This window comes from Equus quagga, chromosome 12 (genome assembly GCF_021613505.1).
Source record: "Equus quagga isolate Etosha38 chromosome 12, UCLA_HA_Equagga_1.0, whole genome shotgun sequence".
NCBI classification, from domain to species: Eukaryota; Metazoa; Chordata; class Mammalia; order Perissodactyla; family Equidae; genus Equus; species Equus quagga.
In genome coordinates this window covers 32,193,803-32,216,330 of record NC_060278.1, presented here as the reverse complement: position 1 = coordinate 32,216,330, position 22,528 = coordinate 32,193,803, and the positions used below count along the sequence as shown (strand labels likewise).

The window sequence follows — 22,528 nt, the reverse complement described above, 5'->3', positions numbered from 1 at the left end:
CAAGGAGGTGAAAGACTTGTACACTGAAAATTAAAAAATAGGGCTGAAAGAAATTAAGGCCAAAGTAAATGGAAAGCCATCTTGTGTTCGTGGATGGGAAGATGGTATTGTCAAGATGTCAGTACTACCCAAAGCAGTATAGAGATTCAATGCAGCCCTCATGAAAATTCCAATGGCCTCCTTTTTTTTCCTTAATAAATGAAAAAGCTGATCTTGAAATTCATATGGAATTTCAAAGGGGCCTAGATAGCCAAAACAGCCTGGAAAAAGAACAAAGTTGGAGGACTCCCACTTCCTTATTTCAAAACTTTCTGCAAGGCTGTAGTAATCAAAACAGTTTGGGACTGGCATAAGTATAGACATATGGACTAATGGCATAGAATTTAGAGTTCAGGAATAAACATAACATCTATGCCTAACTGATTTTTGACAAGTCTGTTCAACTGGGAAAGAATAGTCTCTTCAAAAATTTGTGCTGGGATAACTAGATATCCACATGTAAAAGAATGAAGTTCTTTTACCATATACAAAATTTAACTCAAAATGGATCAATGACCTAAATTTAAGAGCTGAAACCATAGAACTCTTAGACGAAAACATAGGGGTTAATCTTCATGACCTTTAGGAAAATTCTTAGGTATGACACCAAAAGCAGGAGCAATAAAAGAAAAAATAGATACATTATACTTCATCAAAGCTAAAAACTTTTGTGCATCAGAGAATGTTATCAAGAAAGTGAAAAGACAGCCTACAAAGTGGGAGAAAATATTTGGAAAATTTATATCTGATAAGGGATTAATATCTAGAGCATATAAAGAACTCCTACAACTCAACAACAAAAAGACAACCCAATTTAAAAATGAGCAAAGGGCTCAAATAGACATTTCTCCAAAGAAGATATACAAACAGCCAATAAACACATATAAAGATGCTCAACATCATTAGTCATTGGGGAATCCATGAATGAAACACTGCTTCACACCTACTAAGATGGCTATAAAAAAACCCAAACAAACAGAAAATAGCAAATGTTGGCTAAGAGGTGGAGAAATTGGAACTTACATACATTGCTGGTAAAAAGCAAAATGGTGCAGCCACTGTGGATGACAGTTTGGTGATTCTTTAAAAGGCTAAGCATAGAATTACTGTATGGTCCAGCAGTTCCACTTCTTGGTATATACCCAAAGGAATTGAAAGCAGAGATTTACACAGATACTTATATGCCAGTGTTTGTTGAAGTTGTTGTTCACAATATCCAAAAAGTAGGAACCACCCAAGTTTCTATCAACAGATGAATAATGCTACTGAACTATCCACTTAAAAATGGTTAGAAGGGCAAATTTTATGTTAAATATACTTCACCACATTTTTAAAAAGTTAATATTATAAACCAAAACCCGTGAACTGTACACATTGAGTGGATGAAATGTATGGTATGTGAATTATATGTCAATAAAGCTTTTATAAAAATTAAACAGTAACAGCCTGTAATTCTACAGTTTCTGGTTGGGCATGAAAGATGCTTGGAAGTCACCACTCTGTCCTAATAACAAGTAAAAAGCAACTGAAAAATCAACAAATCTGCTGAGGTCCATCAGAGAAGTGAGGCCATAGAGCAAACTGCTGCCACAAAAATTGGAGAAACAAAAGGCAGACAGAATCATAGTTTACTGGAGCAAAAACCCACCAGCAGTAACCTCTGCAGGGACCAGTACTGGGTAAGAAAATCTGAATGTGACTGACAGTTTGCTAGAGGCTCAGGGTGGACAAGTCTGAGTTAAAACTCCAGGAGACCAAGTCATAGGGTCCCACACTCACTGTCGTGAGGTTTACTTCCTGGAGCTCTACCAGGTCCTCCTAGTGAATATTGGGGAAAAAATCCCCTCATGCTTCCATAGCGGGAAGAGGAAAAGAACGATTTTTTCAAACACACCAGAGCGTTCTGTTCTTAATAAGCTCAGTCCTCAAGAGAGGCTGTTTTGCCAGAGCCTAACTTGCTGGGGTTTCATCAAAGCCTAACTGACCTGGGGAAGGGAAATAGTCAACTCCAGCCCACTCTAGCCATCCTGTCCCACCTAATGGGGGAAATAAAAACTGAGAAGCATGTGTGAAGTTCACGGTGCAGGGGCACAGGCTCGCCAAAACACTGAGACCTAATCGTAGGACTCTAGGAAGTGTCCCCTCCCCACACCTTACCACTGCATTACTAAAAGCCTACTTAGTGTAGATACTCAAAGGCAAAAAACACAGTTTGAAGAAACTGAACAAGCATCCGAACCTGTGTCAATAGAGCGGGGATGTTGGAATTATCAGGAATTTTTTAAAAACGGATTAAGAGGCTGGCCCCATGGCATAGTAGTAAGTTCATTATGTTCCGCTTTGGTGGCCCAGGTTCACAGCTTTAGATCCTGGGTGTAGACTTCTACCACTCTGCAGCCATGCTGTGGCAGCAACCCACATATGAAGTGGAGAAAGACTGACACAGATGTTAGCTCAGGGCTAATCTTCCTCAGCAAAAACAAACAAATAAACAAAACCTGATTAATATGCTGAGAGCATTCAAGAGCAAAAAAGACAACATGCAAGATTAGATGAGTAGGGTGCGAGTGGTTAAGTTTGTGCGCTCTGCTTTGGTGGTCCAGGGTTTCGCTGGTTTGGATCCTGGGTGCGGACATGGCACCACTCATCAAACCATGCTGAGGTGGCATCCCACATACCGCAACTACAAGGACCCACAACTAAAAATATACAATTATGTACCAGGGGGCTTTGGGGGAAAAAAAGGAAAAAGAAAACCTTAAAAAAAAATTAAATGAATAATGCCAGCAGAGAAATGGAAACTCTAAGAAAGATCAAAAAGAAATGCTAGGGAGCAAACACGCCACATTGGAAATGAAGAAGGCCTTTGGCTCATCAGTGGACTGCATACAGCTGAGGAAAGAATCTCTGAGCTTGAGGATATGACAGGAGAAACTTTCAAAACTTTTAAAAACTCAACATTAAAATGAACATTCTGATTAAAAAATGAGCAAAAGACTTCAACTGTCAGCTCACTAAAGATGATATATACTACTAAGTGAAAGAAGCCAATTTGAAAAGGCTACATAGGTCCTATGTGATTCCAACTGTGTGAGATTCTGGAAAGGCAAAACAATGGAGACAGTAAAAAGATAGTGGTAGCTAGGGATTAGGAGGAGAGAGAGATGAATAGGGCAGCACAGAGGATTTTCAGGATAGTAAAATTATTTGTATAATAATTTAATTGTATATACTTGTCTTTATATATATATGAATATCTATAGAATGTACAACACCAAGAATGAACCCTGAGGTAAACTATGGACTCTGGGTAGTAATGGTGTATCAGTGTAGGTTCATTGATTATAACAAATGTGCCCTCTGTTTTGGGATGTTTATAATGGGGGAGGTTGTAGGTGTGTGGAGGATGTGGGACTCCGTATTTTCTGCTGAGTTTTGCTGTGAACCTAAAACTGTTCTAAAAAATAAAGTTTGTTAGTACTTTTTAAAAAGTTATTTCCAGATAAAGAAGTCAGTATTTTAAAAAATTATAAACAGAGGAAAATACAAGTGAATATTTTTCTGACTTGTGTGTGGAAGGGCTTCTAATCGTAAAAGCTGTCATCAAGAAATACATAGCTAGATTTCAGTATAATTTCGCTTAATATTTGCTAAAACAAACAGAAAAGTACTTGTATGAATAACCTTAATATATAAAGAAATTAGTTTGTAAATGGAAAAATGGTATGAATAGACTATCAATAAAAATTTAAAGTTGCTAATAGACTTCAGGAAAATTTCAACCTAACCTAAGTAACAAGGAAATGCACATTATATAATGAGGTTAATTTTTAAATTTTATGTATATTTGATGTAATTACTTCAAAATATTTATTTATATTTGTGTTAGGTAACATAATACAACAAAGACCTGAACCCACACCAGAAGTAAAATTAGAACACCTTTGATGTTGTGCACTCTCCCAGTGGTGTTCCTCCTTGATACAGTCTCTCCTCTCTGCCCACCAACTATTCTCTGATCCTCCTATCATGTTTGTCATTTCCTTGCAATAAAAAGTTTTTCCACATATGTATGTATCACCAAGTAATGCATTAATTTTTCTTATTTTTAAGTTTTTCCTGACTTATTTTCTCTTTTATTCTTCCTGTTTGTAGCATTTGTGTGATATAAAACAAGATAGTTATATAGATGGAAGAGGTTGCATTAAATCTGGATTTGTAGTGATAGAGAATACCAGTATCACCTGGGGCCTTGCCACAGTTACTTGAACTACTGACACCCATTAGGATTGCTAGTATCAAAAACCAGAAAGTTACAAGTGTTGATGAGAATGTGGAGAAATTGGAACCCTTGCGCACTATTGATGAGAATGTACAATAGTGCAGCCACTATGGAAAACAGTATGGTGGCTCTTTAAAAAATTTAAAATTCAACTACCATACGATCCAGCAATTCCACTTCTGGGGCTATACCCAAAAAAATTGAAAGCAGGGTCTCAAAGAGATATTTGTATTCCCATTCATAGCAGCATTTTTGACAATAGCTAAAACATGGGAGTAACGCAAGTGTCCATCCACAGATGAATGGATAAGCAAAACGTGGTGTATACATGCAGTGGAATACTATTCAGCCTTAGAAAGGAAGAAACTTCTGTGATATGCTGCAATGTGCATATTGAGGACATTATAATAAGTGAAATATGTCAGTCACAAAAGGACAAATATTATATTATTCCACTTCTATGAGATACTTAAAGTAGTCATGATCATAAAGACAAAGTATAATGGTGATTACTAGGGGCTGGGGAAATGGGGAGTTAGTAAATAATGTGTATAGAGTTTCAGTTTTACAAGGTGAAATGAATTATGGGGATGGATGGTGGTGATGGTTGCACAACAATGTGAATGTATTTAATTCCACTGAACTGTACACTTAAAAATGGTTAAGATGGCAATTTTATGTGTATTTTACCACAATACAAGAAATTGAAAAAAGTTTACTGGGAAATTTTAGTTTTATATTTTTATCTTTTAAACTATAGCCCTTTTGAGAATCTCTGCCCGAAGGAGCTACTCTTCCTGAAGGGAGCCTCAAATTCCTCAGATGTATTGGAAGCAAAAAAAGATTGAGGATTATATTAAATATCTCTACAAGTCTTCTGATCTTTCTTTTTGATGTCTTAATCTTTGGTATAACATAAAGGATGGCTCACTTTGGAACTTTATTGTTTATATAACATAACTGGAATGGTTGAATTTCATAATTCCATATCAGGTTTATCACGGTCATAACTATGCTAGGCACCTAGAAAGATGAAAAATAAACAAGACGTGTCCTTTCTTAACGTGAATTAATGGATTCTTTTGAGGAATTTATAATTTGTACAAGGCAATAAATTTATGAGTAATGTGTAAACTAATTACAGTTAGAATACCCAAGAGAACTGAGTTTGATTCTAGTGGAAAGGGTTGGTCAAGAACAAGTGCATTGGAGTAAGTCATAGAAAGAACAAGGAAAATTTTAATAATTAGTAAGGGGGCAGCAGAGAGAACTGTTTAAGTGAAGGGATAGAGGTGTGAAGTTTTGGGGCATATTTAGGAATTTTGAGTATTTCAATTTAGTAGTCATATAATATACATTCAGGAAAGAATGGACTGAAAAGTTTGGTTTGGCCACATCACTGCAGACCTTAAATGATAAGCTGTCTATACACAGGACCTATGAAACTCATTTTCTAAGATTTTCTTTCTATTGATGAACATCCAAATTGCTATCCTTGTTTTATATCAAGCCACATTATTAGTCATATTTACTAGATGATGGAAAGATTTTTGTCTGTTTTGCTTATTGCTATATTCCCAGAGCATAGACACGCCTGACATATAACAGGCATATCTGAAATATGTTCAGTGAATGAATAATTTTAGATTTCATAGGAAAGGAGAATTTCAGTGCTTGTACTTTAGAGAGATCTTGTCCTAATAGGTCAGGTTATTTTGAATACTTTTATAACGTGCCTCAAGCTTTGTTGTATTTACCTTACCTGGGTTTGCATTCTTTGCAGTGTCTCCTTAGGATCCTGTAGCTGTGAGCATCTTCCTTACGGTGTACCTTCTTTACAGGGCATATCTACCTGTGTGATTTGGTTCAGGTAGATCTCAAAAATCTTTAGTTTTAACTTTACATCTGTTTTCCTGAAATGTAGCATTCGTTAATTCTTTAATCTTGATTTTAACCATTTCTAGGAATTAAGTGACGTCACTTTTAGAGTTTCTCCTACTAGTCCCCGCTATATTTGTCTGGTTGTTATGTAAATAGTTATGTTTACTGTTTACTTAGGTATTATTTTTAAATGTTAGCTTTGCTGTTATGTATTTTCTGTAGTTCTGGATAAATTATTCTTAATTTTACATACATGTGTTTTGAAAAATTATTTTCTAAGTTGAATTATATGCTGTGTGCCTGTGTGTTCTTTTCGTGTTAGCTCTAGGGATTCTCATATGCCTCCTCAATTCACCGTCCTTATTACCTTAATACAATGCTGCTTCCCATCAAATGCAGGAATTTACAGTGATACTCCTACTGCCCCTCCCCTCCTTCGTGCTGCTGTTGTCATCTGTTTTACTTCTACATATGTTATAAACCTAATACCTAACAATTATTTTTATCTTTGCTTTAAACAGCCAATTATCTTACAAAGAAATTTTCTCTTATATTTTCCCACATATTTACCATTTTGGAGTATTACCTATGCTGCAAGTAGTGTCTCCCTTGACTGGCTTCTCACAGCAGAGAGTTTGGACCATTTATGTCATGTATGACTTTACAATTAGTACATCTATGTATATGTCAAATTTCCTCTGCCAGTTTTAGGTTATTTTCTGGCAGAGACTACAGTTTATACATTTTTAAATACTTCATTGTGTCTAGTACAGTGCCTTACACAAAATAGGCAACTTTTTTTTAAGTATGTAAGAATGACTGAAATTTTGTTCTTTTATGTATTTGTGTAATCTGACAAGTTGTATTATATATAGTTCACCATTAGGTGTCACTTTCTAGCATATTTTATGTTCTTAGCAATAAATTCCTCACGTTAATGCTTATCAAATTGCAAAGCTGGCACTCCTATACAAGTGCATGAAAACTGAGAAGTTCATTTTAAAGTGGTTACTTTCTAAAACAGACATGTTCATAAATTATCATTGAATTTTTATCATCTTTTACTTCTGTGTCTAAGTCTACTCCAAACCAACAGATTTTCCTTAAGTTTTCTTTAAAACTTGAATGCTGGTGTTATTTTTTATTATTCTTTCTGTGGAGCAAAGTTTGGAACTCTTGTAAGTAGTAGGAAGAAGCAGATATTCAGGAACGCTCTAAAACATGTACAAAATTCTTCTGTTAGTAGTGTGATTCTGAAAACACCTTCTTATTCCAGGAGCCTAACCACAGGTTCACCAGAAGTGTCTCTAGAAGAGCTTCAATAGCAACTGCTCGTTTTATTTGAGCTTGTCAGAGAAAGAAGGAGAGCTGACTTAGCTGTGAAAAGAAATGTAGAGGTAGAGAAAATTCAGATTCATAAGGCTCCAGTCGTGGAACACAGTGTGCTAAAGTGCTGAGAGTGAGTTTCCCTCACTCATTTTCTTCCCTTAAGAGATAGAAAAGGCCAGATCAAGGAGACTTCAGCCATCCCAGAAGGTTTAATGTTTATCTGATGCCTAAGGGCCTCAGCATCATCACCTGTGTGATTTTGGAATCAGGTGTCTCAGTGGTCTAGGACATTCTTGACAGACAGATCCCTCCGTGCCCGGTTGAGTCTGAGTGTGCAGGATCACCAGACATCCAGGCTGTAACCTCGCGTTTTTTGTCAGTCTTGCTAGGGCACAGCTGGTGGCCATTTTCCTCAGTTCACTGAGAATATTGAAATTTGAGTTCAATAGCAGTGTTGTTTCCTGCTATTGAACAGCTAACACTTAATCCAAGCACATGAACATTTCTAATGTGGGTCCACCCATGTCGTCCTCTGGCATACCAACCTCCAGCCTTTCACCCCTCAGCCAGAAATAACTGTCTTATATTTTCCACTAATGGTTATTTAAAAAAAGAAAGAATGGTGTTTCATTTATCAATATGTCTATATAAAATTGAAAATTTTAAACCATGACTATAATAAAGTACAAAAGAATCAGGGCATTTAAACTCCTTTTTGTATTAATCTGTCAAATTACACACAGTGTAATACCAAAAAGTGAAATGTTATGTTGTAATATTTTTGCTTTAGAATAAAATTTAAATGTATATTTTTTTGATATATTGATATAAAGTAGCCACTTGTCCTTCTTGGGAAGACCTTTTTAACTGTTTGGTCTTGAAATGTCATTCCTTATGAAGTAATGAAGTGAATGATAATTTTTTATGAAGTAATTGGTGGTGTAGATGGTAGAAAATAAAAACTTGGCCATACTACATACTGTGTTAGTGCTCTCCAGTAATCAAGAGGTGCTGATAGTGTTACTCACTTATGTTCATAATACTTGATTTTGTAATCCATGCTTTTTTTCCTGTGTTTTTGTGTATCCCTACAGCTAAAGCAGTAAACAGGTCATGGCACGTTTAACAAAAAGGCGACAGGCGGATACAAAAGCTATCCAGCATCTTTGGGCAGCCATCGAGATTATACGAAACCAGAAGCAAATTGCCAACATTGACCGTATCACAAAGTAAGTAAACTTCAACAAAAGTATCTCTGTGAAATTTCGTGTAATACCTTGGGGGTAAAAGGTCCAAAAATAACTTATTTATTATGCTAAACAACATATATTACAGAGTACTAGTCACTTTTTACTTTGCAAGAGTATATAATTGTTAGAGAAACAAATACAGAAACATACACAAGCAGCTTGTGTTTAGAGGTTTTATAAATAATTAGATAAGTTAAATATCAATGTCTACTATTTATAGTAGTTTTCTTACTTATGAAAAATTTTCTCTTGGAAACAAATCTTTAAGTCTTTTATTTAAAAGGCTTTTAGTTAATCACTTGCTTTTATGTAAACTATCTAAAAACAGTCTCATTATCCATTTTAATATAGGACAAGCATGGTTTGTATAGTAAATAGTCTTATTAGTTCATAGTGCACTAACCAAGAATTTTTAACAATTTCGTTCTATATTTCAGAAGTTATATTAAATAAATCTTGAGTTAAAAAAAAGCAAGTTCTTATTCTCCGGTTTCCAGTGCTGTTTATCTTGGTAGACAAAGATTCAGCCTAGGGAAAAATCAGACTACTTTATGAATATTCTATTTACATGTTATATACTAATTACAAGGGAGTCTCCAAATAGAACTTGATTTTATTTTGTTATATTTGTTTCTCTGGGTATTTTTAAAAGAATAAAGCTAAATTCATCTTTTTTAAATGTTTAAATATTTTTTGGTAATTCAGGTATAATTTCTTTATATTTGTTCTTCCCACGCATTCTTTAGATGCTATCTGTAAAAATGGAAAACGCATGATTTACAGAAGCTCATTTAATTAAATGCTTATTTTTGCCCTTATTAATAAGTAAAAAAAATTGAGTACCGTATATTTTTTTCCCTAACCTATATTCTGATAAAGAAGATTATAAAGCTTACTTAAAAGAGAAGGGACAGGAGAAAGAGAAAGGATGATGCTGTATGTTGCTCTAACTCTGTATTTACCCTTTGAATATTTTAAAGTTGCCCATGTACAACTCCTGGCTCCTGTAGGGTAATAGAAGAAAAAAAGTAGGTAACACCTATGTGGAATATAAGAATAAAATAAATAGTACATAATAATTGTTACTTTATGTTTTTGAATAAAGCAGATAATTTGAGGCATGGTAACTGAATACAAGCTACAGTGAGATGATATTGGTATTAAAACATTTTTTTAAAAAACCTCAAACAATCAAAAGCTGTATTTACCTATGGTTGGGATTTTTTTAAAAAACCATAGTTTATATCAAAATTACGGAAGAATGTGGAAATAAGATACTGTTCTTTGGATTTAATTTTTTTAAATTAAAGTTATTTAAGCTACTGAACTATTTCAATTACTTCTTTCTAACCCATGGCATCTTTCTCTAAAGGCCTTGGGGACATTCTCTAGGAAGCTATGGGACTCTCCCAGTGTGAGATGTACATGGTTTGGCCATCAAGATTGCTGTTAGGTTGTAGCAACCTGCTAACATGGGAGTCAGAGTATTAACCACGACGGTAGTGGGTGCCGGTGTCTTTTGGGTGATCATAACATCTGTGTGTGTTTATACATGTGTACACATGTTAATTTATAGTAAAAGATACAGAGGTTGTTAACAGAATTGCATACCTCTCCTCATTTTGCATTATGGATTGTTCATAAACATTCTCTTTTCTCCTTTCTTCATGATTACAGCCTTAAGGGTGCCAAAGCTTATTTTTCTACGTGTCCTAAGGCCCATAGATCTTAAGATAAATATCAATAAATTTATTTACCTACCAAATAGTCATTGTTTTATCAGAATCATCTACAGATGAAAGCAAACTAAGAAAATCAGAGGGTGAGTGAGTGGTTCCCAGTATTTCTTCTGCCTCATTTCATCTGAGAGTATGCATATTCCTTTTTATTACAAGGATGTACTTCATAGCGTCCTGTACTTCTTTAACAACTTTAGTCATATGTGTAATTATTTCTCTGCCAGACCATCAGCCCCAAGAAGGAGCCATCTAGACAGTTGCCTAGCCCAGTGCCTTGGCTTCTCAGTAGTGTTAATGTCCTTGCTCATTACCCTTGCCAAGGCAAGTTAGGAAGAAGCATTGGGCCATTACAGGAAGTCAGATCTTCTGCTTTAAAGCTTAATATTCGTATTTTGTATTCTAAATAGGTAAATACTTTTCAAGCCTTAGACTAATTTTAGATCAAGTTGCTCTGCTTAGTTAAAGCCAGATCTGAACATTGAAGTATCTTTTAATCTTTACAAATATCTTAAGTTACTGAAGGCTGTAGTAGAGTTATTGTAAAGAATGCATATGTAGTCATTAAATTTCATTCTACATGATGACTGGTGAGTGACTCCGTTATAAAAATAAAAGCTAGACAGCTTCGGTCACACGTTAAAATTTTTGGACTTGGGGTCATGGTTCTTTATAATAATTGGAAGCCTGGCACACCCTAAACACTATAGTTTACTTCTGTGTAATGTTTTAGTTCTGCTTGCTTTTGTTTTTCTTTGATATGTGTTTTAAGTCACTTTCAATCTATAGGTTTCTCATCATCTTTTTTTGTTGTCTTTGTATTTATTTATTGAAGAAACTGGTTCCTTTGCTCTGTGGTTTCCCTTAGTCTGGCTTCTGCTGATTGCATCCCTGTGTAGGACTTGAATCTGTTGCTCGTTCTCCTGCGTTTCATAGAAGTTGATAGTTGACCCAGAGGCTTGGGGGTGGGTGGGGCCAGACTCCTTCGTAGATGGTGATGTGTTCTGCTCTCCTGAGGCCATAGTGTCTGTTGTTTCTTGTCTAGTGAGGTTAGTAGCCTTGATGCACAGTGGCTGCATCCAGTCATTCTGTAAAGATTGCAAAATGGTGATAATCTAATTTTATCTTTCATTTTTTAACTGGAGTGCTTCTATAGAGACAAACTTCCCATCGCATACAGTTTGGTTACCCTGTGGTACGGTTCATAGCAGAAAATCAGAATAAGTGTTTGATTCTTTTCCTTTATTTACCAGTTTTCAAAAAGCATCCATTAATGGTAACCAATTAGTTTTTTTAAAATGTCATTTGGAATTTATGCATTTAAATATATTTGGTATATTTCAATCCATTTCTGACATAATCCCTATTGAAGCTCAAATTTCCCATCTTTGACCAGTTGGAACTGCGTTACATTGCCTCTTGAAGCTCCTTTCTGCTTTCTGATGCTCCAGGACTTTTCAGCCTCATCTTGTATATACCTTTCCCCAGATTTCTCCAAGGGGCTCTGGTTTCTTTCATTAGAAATGGTATTTCAGGGGCACTTCCTTGCCCTCATTGTGCTTGTTGCTGCTAGATTGATCTCTCTTTCTGGGCCTTTCAGTGGACAGTTAGGAAATAAATATATGACTTGAATGTATGGCTACTGGGTTTTACTTAACTCTTCTGTCTAAAATCTTTCTCTTTTCTTACACAGTAAGGGTCATGGTTATCAAGGACATTGTGAATGATAGCATTTAAGAATGTAATGTAATTACTCAGTTATTTTATCCAATGTTATAATACCAAGTTATTTGGCAATAACAACAGCAGCAGAATAACCAATAATATGTTTCATGGAAACCATATAAATTGCTGTATCCATTGTTTTTAAACAATTATGCTGATTCTAAACTCTAAGACAATATAGCAGTTACATATTATACTTTCTTCCTTATAACTGCCATTTAGTCTTATTTGTACAAGTAAGTATGTATTTTCATGCTTACCACTAGTCCTTAAGTTGATATCTAAAGTTCATTCTCTAGTAGATTGTTTTCTTCTTTTTTCCTGTGTTTTATTGAGATATAATTGACAGACCATTGTGTTAGTTTAAAATGTACAATATAATGATTTGATATATGTATATATTGCAAAATGATCACCACAGTAAATTTAGTTAACATCTGTCACCTCACATAGTTAGTTTTTTTTTCTTGTGATGAGAACTTTTATGATTTAATCTCTTAGTAACTTTCAAATGTACAATACAGTATTATTAATTGTAGTCACCATCTGTACATTCTGTCCCCATGACTTATTTATCTTATAACTGGAAGTTTGTACCTTTTGACCCGCTTCATCCATTTTGCTCACCCCCAACCCCCACCCCTGGCAACCACCAATCTGTTTTCTGTATCTATGAGTATGAGTTTTTTAGATTTCACCTATAAATGAGATCATACAGTAGTTATCTTTCTCTGTCTTATTTTACTTAGCATAATGCCCTCAGGATCCATCCACATTGTCACAAAATGATAGGATTTCTTTCTTTTTTTATGGCTGAGTAATAATTATATTGCGTGTGTGTCTATATATACATGACATTTCCTTTATACATTCATCCATCAGTGGACATTTAGGTTATTTCCATGCCATGGCTGTTGTAAATAATGCTGCTATGAACGTGGGGGTGCAGATATCTTTTTGAGATAGTGATTTTATTTCCTTTGCATGTATACCCAGAAGCGGAATTGCTGGATCATAAGGTAGTTTTACTGTTAATTTTTTGAGAAACCTCCATACTGTTTTCTATAGTGGCAGCACCATCTAGTAGATTCTTAATCAAGACTTCATGGGAACAACTTTTTGAGTTCTTGCATGTTAGTAACTGGTTTGCAGCCTTTTTACTTGAAAGCCAGTGAAGACATGCTTTTGATGTAAGTATGGATTTTATACTCGTCTCTACCAGCATTATGAGCAAGTTAGTGTCACTGGGAGAGGTCACATTATTTTTTGTTGACTGCTGGAAAAAGCAGTTGAACCTTCAGGTTTGCTTCCTGTCTTGAATAACTTTGACTTTGTGTTTCTAGAGGTGGTCACATTTGTGACTAGCATGATTAGACTAACTTGGATTGGTAGACTAGTCCTGTTCAAGTTAATGTTTCAGATGAGGGCATCAATTAATTACATATATTGCTTACTTTAAGGTCAAACCCCAGTTAGAAAATGTGACCTCTGACCTATTATGACATGTTTGGCATTGAAATTTATGAGTTCTCCTGGAGTTCTTCCTGTCACTACGGACATAAGCCCAATTTGTAAGTCCTCTTTGTGTGTAGCTTGCCTTTGAAGTTGCAGCTAGGTATACATTATTTCTTTCTTTCTTTATTAGAACTTAATTTTATTAAACCCATCATTTCTAGGAACTGGTTACTAAAATTATAATTTTGCTTTCTCTCTGTCAATTTCTATTCCCTCATTAGATTTATTGTAGAGGGGGATAATGGCCATTGCCTAAGTTACTTTTTTGGAAATAAGTTAGTAAAAAAACTACCAGTTAATATGGTGTATATGTAATCCCAAAATATAGGATTTAATCCCAATATATGCAATCCCAAGAATTCTTCACAGAATTACTAACTACATTCTCATTTCAATCTACATTGATTTATTCTTTCTTACATATCTTTTTATGGTAGCAGATTGGCAGGTACAGTTTACCACTGTTGACAATATTTTTTTATTTTGCATAATAACAACCTTAGAGAAGAAGTAACTGATTCTGAATAACCGTATCCACAGTTCCATGGTGAGTTTCTTCCATGATGCCAAATCCTTAAGGCCCTCATCTTGGCTTGGATTCTTGTCTAGCTGTTTTCATATTTGACATTTCTCTGCAGTTCTGTGAAGGAAACATACAGACAAGGCACAGAAAAGTGTAAATAACCATTAGAGAATAAAATAGTACCAAAAAATACGAGAGCCATCATAGACAGAATACGGCTCAGCCCTACATTGGGGGGGATGTATTAATAACACTATAGGCCTTATTTGAGGGGGGTCACTGTGAGAGGCCTTGTGAAGGGTATGGAATTAGTTGGGCCTTGGAAGTTAGATGGAATTTGCTGAGGCTGAGAGGAGAGTCAAAGCAGAGGTACTGTAGGGTTTTAAGGGAAAGGAGATAAAAAGGCAAAGAGAGGGGCCAGCCCCGTGGCATAGTGGTTAAGTTCACATGCTCTACTTCAGTGGCCCGGAGTTCGCAGGTTTGGATCCCCGGTGCGGACCTAGTACTGCTCGTCAGGCCATGCTGTGGCGGCATCCCACGTAAAATACAGAAAGATTGGCACAGATGTTAACTCAGTGACAGTCTTCCTCAAGCAAAAAGAGAAAGATTGGCAATAGACGTTATCTCAGGACCAATCTTCCTCACACACACACACAAAAAGGCAGAGAGGAGAGCCAGAGTAGGAAAGTCTTTAATGCCAGCATTGAGATTTTTATCATATAACTAGAGGGGAATGGAATATAGAAATGGTAAAAGTGAAATACACTGATTTTTTTCCCTCCCCAGATAGACTGAATAGTCTCCTTAAATGTATCTTGAGTCCACCTGCTCTTCCCTATCCTGTCCTGGGTTTTAGCCCTTGTCATTTCCTGCCTGTGCAGTAGCAGCAGGTTCCTAATTGGGCTTCCAGCTTCCTGGTCTTGGTAGTCTCTGTTTCTTCCTGTCATTGGTGTCAGAGAGATTTTTCTAAAACACCATCTTATCAAATGCTGCATGATTGAAAGCCTTTTTCTCTTGCCATGAAGTCCAAATTCCTGTGCAAGGTATTAATCTCTCAGCTTTCCTCTTCCGCACTGTCTCCTGCTACTTCCCACTCAGGGTGCTACACTCCAAACACAGTGGGCTTTCCCCAGGTCCTCAGATCCACGGTTTTCTACACTCTGCCTGGGATGTTGGTCCTCCTGGACTTGCCTACTAGGCCAACTCCTCTTTCAGGTCACATCTCCTAGAAAGTCATTCCTGACACCTTTATGTCAACCTATGCCTCACATTTTATCAGTTATTTTTCTAGATTTTAGGTCTGATTATGTTGTTCTTAAATCATCTTTTGATTTCCCCATTGTGTATAAAGTGCAAATACCTGAAGAGGACATTTGTGCAGAGCCCTTCACAATTAGACCCTGCCCTGCCTTTCCCCACTCAGAGTTCCATCTGATGAGACTGCTCTCAATTCCCTGGGTGCTCTATTGTTTTGATTCTTTATTTTGTATTTTTCCTTTGTTAATGCACAGAAAATTCCCTTTCTTTTAAGATACAACTCAAATATCATCTCCTTTGAAATACTGATTCATTCTTTAACCAATCCCATTCCTCTTAGTCTTTGCTCACATAGTAATACATATAAAATTCAATTTTATTATTCATTATAGTCTCTATGATCTTTAAAAAATATTTCTGATTCCTTTGCTGATTGTGAGCACCTTGAGGGTAGGCCATCCATCTTTACTGTCTTTGGATCTTAGAGTGAAGCATAGTAACTGGGAAAAGGCACTGAGAAAAGATTTCTTAAGAATAATAAATATTCAATTGCATTAACTGCAGAAGTAATTTCAAGGAGGATAATAATATTTGAGAACATTGAATCATTATTTTGTGACAAGCACTATGGTTTATATGATTTATCTCATTTAATTTTCACAACAACTCCGTGAGGTATATTGTCATTATCCTCATTTTGCTGGTGAAGATGGTAAAGCTTAGGTAGGTGAAATTAATTGCCTAAAGCCACACAGGTTGTCGGTGGCAGAACTGAAATTTGAATACGGGTCTATCTGTTGTCATAGTCCAAGCTCTTAACCATTAAATGTTCCCTTTGATATTTAGTAAATTTATATTGGTATCCTTGCAAATGGACGTTTTTAAAATACTGTCGTCTACGTGATGCTTCCATATTATCTCATTTCATCCTAACAGCAACTCTGACATTCAAATTAGCCCCACTTTGTAGGTGAGCAATATAAGGCTGTATGAGTAAATTATTTGTCCCGGGTTAAGTGTTAGAATTAGGAAGAAGCCCCCCCTTCAGAGTACATTCTAAATCTTTAAATAAATTTGTTGATGAAGGATCTACAAAATGCTGTTTAGGTTTTCAAGTTTATTACTTTTTGTTCAATTTTAAAATAAAATATTTGTGAGGCTGGCCCCGTGGCCGAGGGGTTAAGTTTGCGTGCTCCGCTGCAGTGTTTCGTTGGTTCGAATCCTGGGTGCGGACATGGCACTGCTCATCAAACCATGCTGAGGCGGCGTCCCACGTGCCACAACTGGAAGGACCCACAACGAAGAATACACAACTATGTACCAGGGGGCTTTGGGGAGAAAAAGGAACAAAATAAAAAACATAACATTTACCATCTTAACCATTTTTCAGTGTATTGTTCATTGGTATTAAATACATTCTCATTGTCGTGCGACCATCACCACCATTCATCCCCATAACTCTTTTTTTCATCTTGTAAAACTGAAACTCATTACGTATTAGACAGTAACTCTCTGTTCTCTCCTCCCCCTAGTCCCTGGCAACCAGAATTCTACTTTTTGTCTTTATGATTTTGACTTCTCTAAGTACCTCTTAGAAGTGGAATCATGCAATATTTGTCTTCTTGTGACTGGCTGATTTCTCTTACCATGATGTTCCCTAGGTTCATCCGTGTTGTACAATGTTGCAGAATTTCCTTCCTTCTTAAGGCTAAATAATATTCCGTTATATGTATATACCACATTTTCGTTACCCATCTACCCATCAATGGACACCTGGGTTGCTTCCTTGTTTTAGCTATTGTGAATAATACTATAAACGTGGGTGTACAAATTTCTCTTTGAGACCCTGCTTTCAGTTCTTTTGGGTATATACTCAAAAGTGGAATTGCTGTATCACATGATGTCTATTTTCAGTTTTTTGAGGAGCCTCCAGACTGTTTTACACAGTGGCTATACCAGTTTACATTCCTGCCAGCAGTGCACATGAGTTCCAAATTCTCTGCATCCTCACCAACACTTGTTTCCTCTTTGTTTGGTAGTAGCCGTCCGAATAGGTATGAGATGGTAGCTCATTGTAGTTTTGGTTTGCATTTCTGTAATGATTAGTGATTTTAAGCATCTTTTCATGTGCCTGTTGACCATTCATATGTCTTCTTTGGAGTAATATCTATTTGAGTCCTTTGCCCATTATTCAATCAGGTTGGTTGTTTATTTGTTGTTGAGTTTTAGGAGTTCTCTATATAGTCTTGATATTAATCCCTTATCAAATATATGATTTGCACATATTTTCTCCCATTAGTGGGTTGCCTTTTTACTCTGTGGATAGTGTCTTTTGATGTACAAAATTTTTAGGGTTTTTTTTTCTTTCTGGTGAAGAAGATTGGCCTTGAGCTAACGTCTGTGCCAGTCTTCCTCTATTTTGTATGTGGGATCCCACTACAGCATGGCTTGATGAGTGGTGTATAGGTCCACACCTGGTATACGAACCCTGGGCCGCTGAAGTGGAGCATGTTAACTTAACCACTACACCACGAGGCCAGCCCCCTAAATTTTTAGATTCTAATGAAGTCCAGTTTGTCTATTTTTTCTTTTGTTGCCTGTGCCTTTGGTGTCATATCCAAGAAATCATTGCCAAATCCAATCTCTTAAAGCTTTTGTCCTATGTTTCCTTCTAAGAGTGTTATTGTTTTAGGTCTTATATTTAGGTCTTTGATTCATTTTGAGTTAATTTTTGTATGTGGTATTAGATGAGGGTCCAACTTCATTCTTTTGCATGTGGATACACAGTTTTCCCAGCACCATTTTTTGAAAAGACTGTCCATTCTCCATCGAGTGGTCTTGGCACCCTTATCAAAAATCTTTTGACTGTATATGCAAGGGTTTATTTCTGGGCTCTCTATTCTACTCCACTGCTCTATGTGTCTGTCTTTATGCCATACCACTCTATTTTGATTACTGTAGCTTTGTAGTAGGTTTTGAAATCAGGAATTATGAGTCCGTATTTTTTCTTCTTTTTTCAGGATTATTTTGGCTATTTAGGGTGTGTTGAGATTCCATATGTATTTTAGGATGGGTTTTTCTATATCTGAAAAAACTATCGTTGGGATTTTGATAGGGTTTGCAAAATCGCTTTGGGTAATATTGACATTTTAACAATGTTAAATCTTCCAATCCACGAACATAGGATGAATCTCCATTTATTTATTTCTTTAATTTCTTTCAGCAGTGTTTTGTAGTTTTCATTGTACAGGTTTTTCTCCTTTTTGGTTAAGTTAATTCCTAAGTATTTTATTCTATTTGATGCTATTGTAAATAAAATTATTGTCATAATTTCCTTTTCTCATTGTTCATTGTTCCTGTATAGAAATGTAGCTGATTTTCGTGTATTAACTTTGTATCCTGCTGCTTTGCTGAATTCATTTATTGGTTACAACAACTTTTTTGTGGAGTCTTTAGAGTTTGCAACATATAAGATAATATCATCTGCAGAGAGATTTTTACTTCTTCCTTTCCAATTTAGGTGCCTTTTATTTCTTTTTCTTGCCTAGTTGCTGTGGCTAGAACTTCCAATACTGTTTTTAATAGGAGGAGTGAGAGTGGGCATCCTTGTCTTGTTTCTAATCTTATAGGAAAAGCTTTCAGTCTTTCATCATTAAGTATGATGCTCACTATAAGTTATTCATATATGGCTTTTATTATGGTGAGAGAGTTTCCTCTATACCCAATTTTTTTATTGTTTTTATCATGAAAGGGTGTTGGATTTTGTCAGATGCTTTTTCTGCATCTGTTGAGATGATCACGATTTTTATCTTTGATTCTATTAATGTGATGTATCACACTTATTGATTTGCATATGTTGAAGCATCCTTGCATCTATAAAGCACCTAGTGGCAAAGCATTATTCTTAAAAATTTTTTCTTATTTCTAAAAGTAACATAACCATATTGCAGGATACTTGGAAAACAGAAAGCAGAAAAATAATCACCTGTTAATTTCTCTACCCAAATTCAAGTAAGGGACCCGTTTTGATTTATTTATTTCTGGTCATTTTTCACGTGTGTGTTTTGTCTGCAACATTATTTAGCCTTTTTCCATGTTGTCATGTGGTCACCATAAATTAATAGTGGAAATGGTTCTGCAGTATTTCATGTGGTGAGACTGTTTCATAATGTACTTTGGAAGGGAGGAGGGATGAGAAGCAAGATAAATGTTTATTGTAAGGTTTACATTACATTATCTTATTTACTGTCAAAACAACCACATAGGGTTGACACTATTAATTTTATTTTATAGATATGCACATTGAGATGCAGAGAGGTTAAGTAACTTGTCCGGGGTCATGCAGCTAGCAAAGGGTAGAGCTGATGTTTGAACCTATATCTGTGTGACTTCAGAGGCCATGCTTGTTCCACTATACTTTGATGTTGCCTCCACTTGTCATCTGTTGAGTTCTTATAACAGCTCTAAGGGTTCCAGTTATACAAATATCCAGTAATACAAATGATGAGGTTAAAGCTTAGAGGGATAAAAAGTAATTAGTGCAGGAACCATTTATTTAGAATGTATTAAGTGCGAGGCACTGGGCTGAGCATTTTATATTCATTACCTCATTTAGCTTTTATTACAGTCCTGTAGCTATGTATTATCTGCCTTTTTATCATCATGCTGCCCTGATTATATTCTTGGATAACTTGAGTGTTTCCAGTTTTTTCATTGTGTTCACTAATATCCTTGCATTATAACCTTTCCCCATGTTTTGAATTGTTTCCTTATGATGGACACTCAGGTTGTCTCCAGTTTCCCTCCACCACAAATAGCCGTGCATTGCTCCAACTCTTCACTACCACAAATAACAGTGTTTCCTTTTTGATCTACATGAGGAATTTGTTAGTATGTGTATTCAGGAACAGAATTCTTCCTTGATTATAGGATGTGCCTATACTTAATTTGACTAAGCTTTCAAGAGAAGATATTCACTCTGCATCTTCATTAGTGCACAGAGTTCCATTTCCCCTTATGTCTGTGTATACTTGGGATTGTTGAGTTGCACAGATTTTGTCACTCAGATATTTTAATTTGCATTTCTGTGTTTATTAATGATTTTAGGCAACTCTTAGTGTTCTCAGAAGATGTGTATTCTTATGCTTTGCCCCTGTTCCCATTGGCTTTGTTCTCTCTTTGTGTTGATTTGCAGCAGCTCTTGTTATTTTAGATATTATTTACTTATATACTTCATGCTTTATAAACGTCTTTTCTTACTCTTTCATCTGTTTAACTTTTCTCAGTGTTCTTTGTTGAACAGAAATTTTTAATTTTGATATGATCACATTTAATATTTTTGCCTAACGTTTTGTGCTTTTGAAATTTTATTTAACGAATTCTTCTTCTTAATAAGGCCACAAGAATATTCTACGTTTTCTTTTATTAACTTTATAGTTTTACCTTTCACTGTTAGATCTTTAATTCATCTGTCATTCTATTCTTATTTGGTGGTAGGGAAGGATCCAGTTTTATTTTTCTCTGTATAAGAAGTCTGCCTTCTGCTTTAGAATTTAAACTTTAGAGGCTTGATAGGTAAGGATCTTTTTCTGTTTGGTGTATCGGTGCGTGCCAAGCACCAAAAAATGGTGACTGGCACATGGTATTCACTCAGCAGTCTTCAATGATACTTGTAAAAAGTTAAGTGAATGTAGGCTATTTTCCTGCAGCCAGTTGTCCTTTCAACTGAAAGCTTTGAAAGCTTTAATAGAACTAGACTAGTTCTAATATCAGCTATCCTATAACTAGCTCTGTTTTCTTGAGGAAGCCACTTTCCTTCCTTTATCTGCAAATTAATGCCCCTGTGTAACCACTGTCTTAATCAAGATGTAGAAGTTTTCATCACTCTGAGAAGTCCTTTTGTACTTTTTTGTGGTGAGTTCACCTGCCCTAAGCCCCAGTGATCACTGATTTGCTTTCTGTCGCAGTGATGAGCTTTGCTTGTTCTAGAATTTTATATAAATGGAATCATACATTCATGATAAGCTTTTCTCGGTCAGCATGTTTTGAGATTGTTTTGCTGCATATATTGGTAGCTCATTCTTTTTCATTGCTAAGTAGAATTTCATTATATGGACATAACACAGTTTTTAAAATCCATTCGCCTGCTGATGGACATTTGGGATGTTTCCATTTGGGGGCTATTCTGATAAAAGCTGCAGTGTACTTTCATGTACAGGTATAGGTGATGTGTTATTTGGACAAATACGCAAAAGTAGAAAGCCTGTAATTGGGTAAGTGTAAAAGAGTGCTATTAGTAGCTATACTGGTACAACATGTGAACTAGACAGTCCAGGAAAAAAAGGTAGAAGGTGGGTGGTATTCAGTATGTGTGTGTGTGTGTGTGCATTGTTTTCATATATGTATATCAAATAAATATACACAGTATATTTTATTAGAACTTCCTTTGTTCCAAAAATATTTTGGTGACATTTAGAAAAAGATGTAAGTAGAGTAAGATAATGTATGAGCAGAGAGAGAAGGCTGAGGAAAAGAGAAATGAGGTTCGAACATAAAGTCGAGTCAGAAAGAAAGCTAACAGAGGAAGGTTTTCCATGAAGCACCACAACTTGTTAAGGATGTTACAAACCTGGCTTTCCATTTTCTAGAGGCTAGTCCAAAGGGGAGCGTCAAATTTTAATAATGCCCATTAGGGAATCAATCGCTGAGGTGAACCATAGCTGTTTCCAATAGTACTAAAACCCAGAAAGAAATGTATTCCTGGAGTTTCCATAACATTGACCATTTATATTTGTTGCAAAGCTCATGTCAGATGGCAGAATCCAGTCCTGTCTGAGCTCCAAGGCAGCTTTAATGAAAGTGCTCCTCTTCTGTAAAGAGTGGGCCAGAGTGGTGCTCCTCTTTTATAAAGGGTAGGCCAGAGTGGTGCTCCTCTTCTGTAAAGAGTGGGCCAGAGTGGTGCTCCTCTTCTGTAAAGGGTGGGCCAGAGTGG

At 35.9% G+C, this 22,528-nt stretch overlaps 1 protein-coding gene across 11 annotated transcripts in view; it reads left to right on the top strand.

Annotated features, from left to right (window-relative positions):
• Positions 1-22,528, top strand: part of ZMYND11 (zinc finger MYND-type containing 11) — a 116,341-nt gene that overhangs the window by 30,804 nt on the left and 63,009 nt on the right. For 10 of the 11 annotated variants that reach the window (XM_046678579.1, XM_046678582.1, XM_046678588.1 and 7 more), the window contains exon 2: positions 8,626-8,760. The exons of the other annotated variant lie outside the window; for it this stretch is intronic. In XM_046678579.1, coding sequence (XP_046534535.1) covers positions 8,645-8,760 — 116 coding nt within the window. In that variant the 5' untranslated portion in view covers positions 8,626-8,644. The remainder of the gene's footprint in view (positions 1-8,625; positions 8,761-22,528) is intronic. 11 annotated transcript variants of the gene reach the window in all.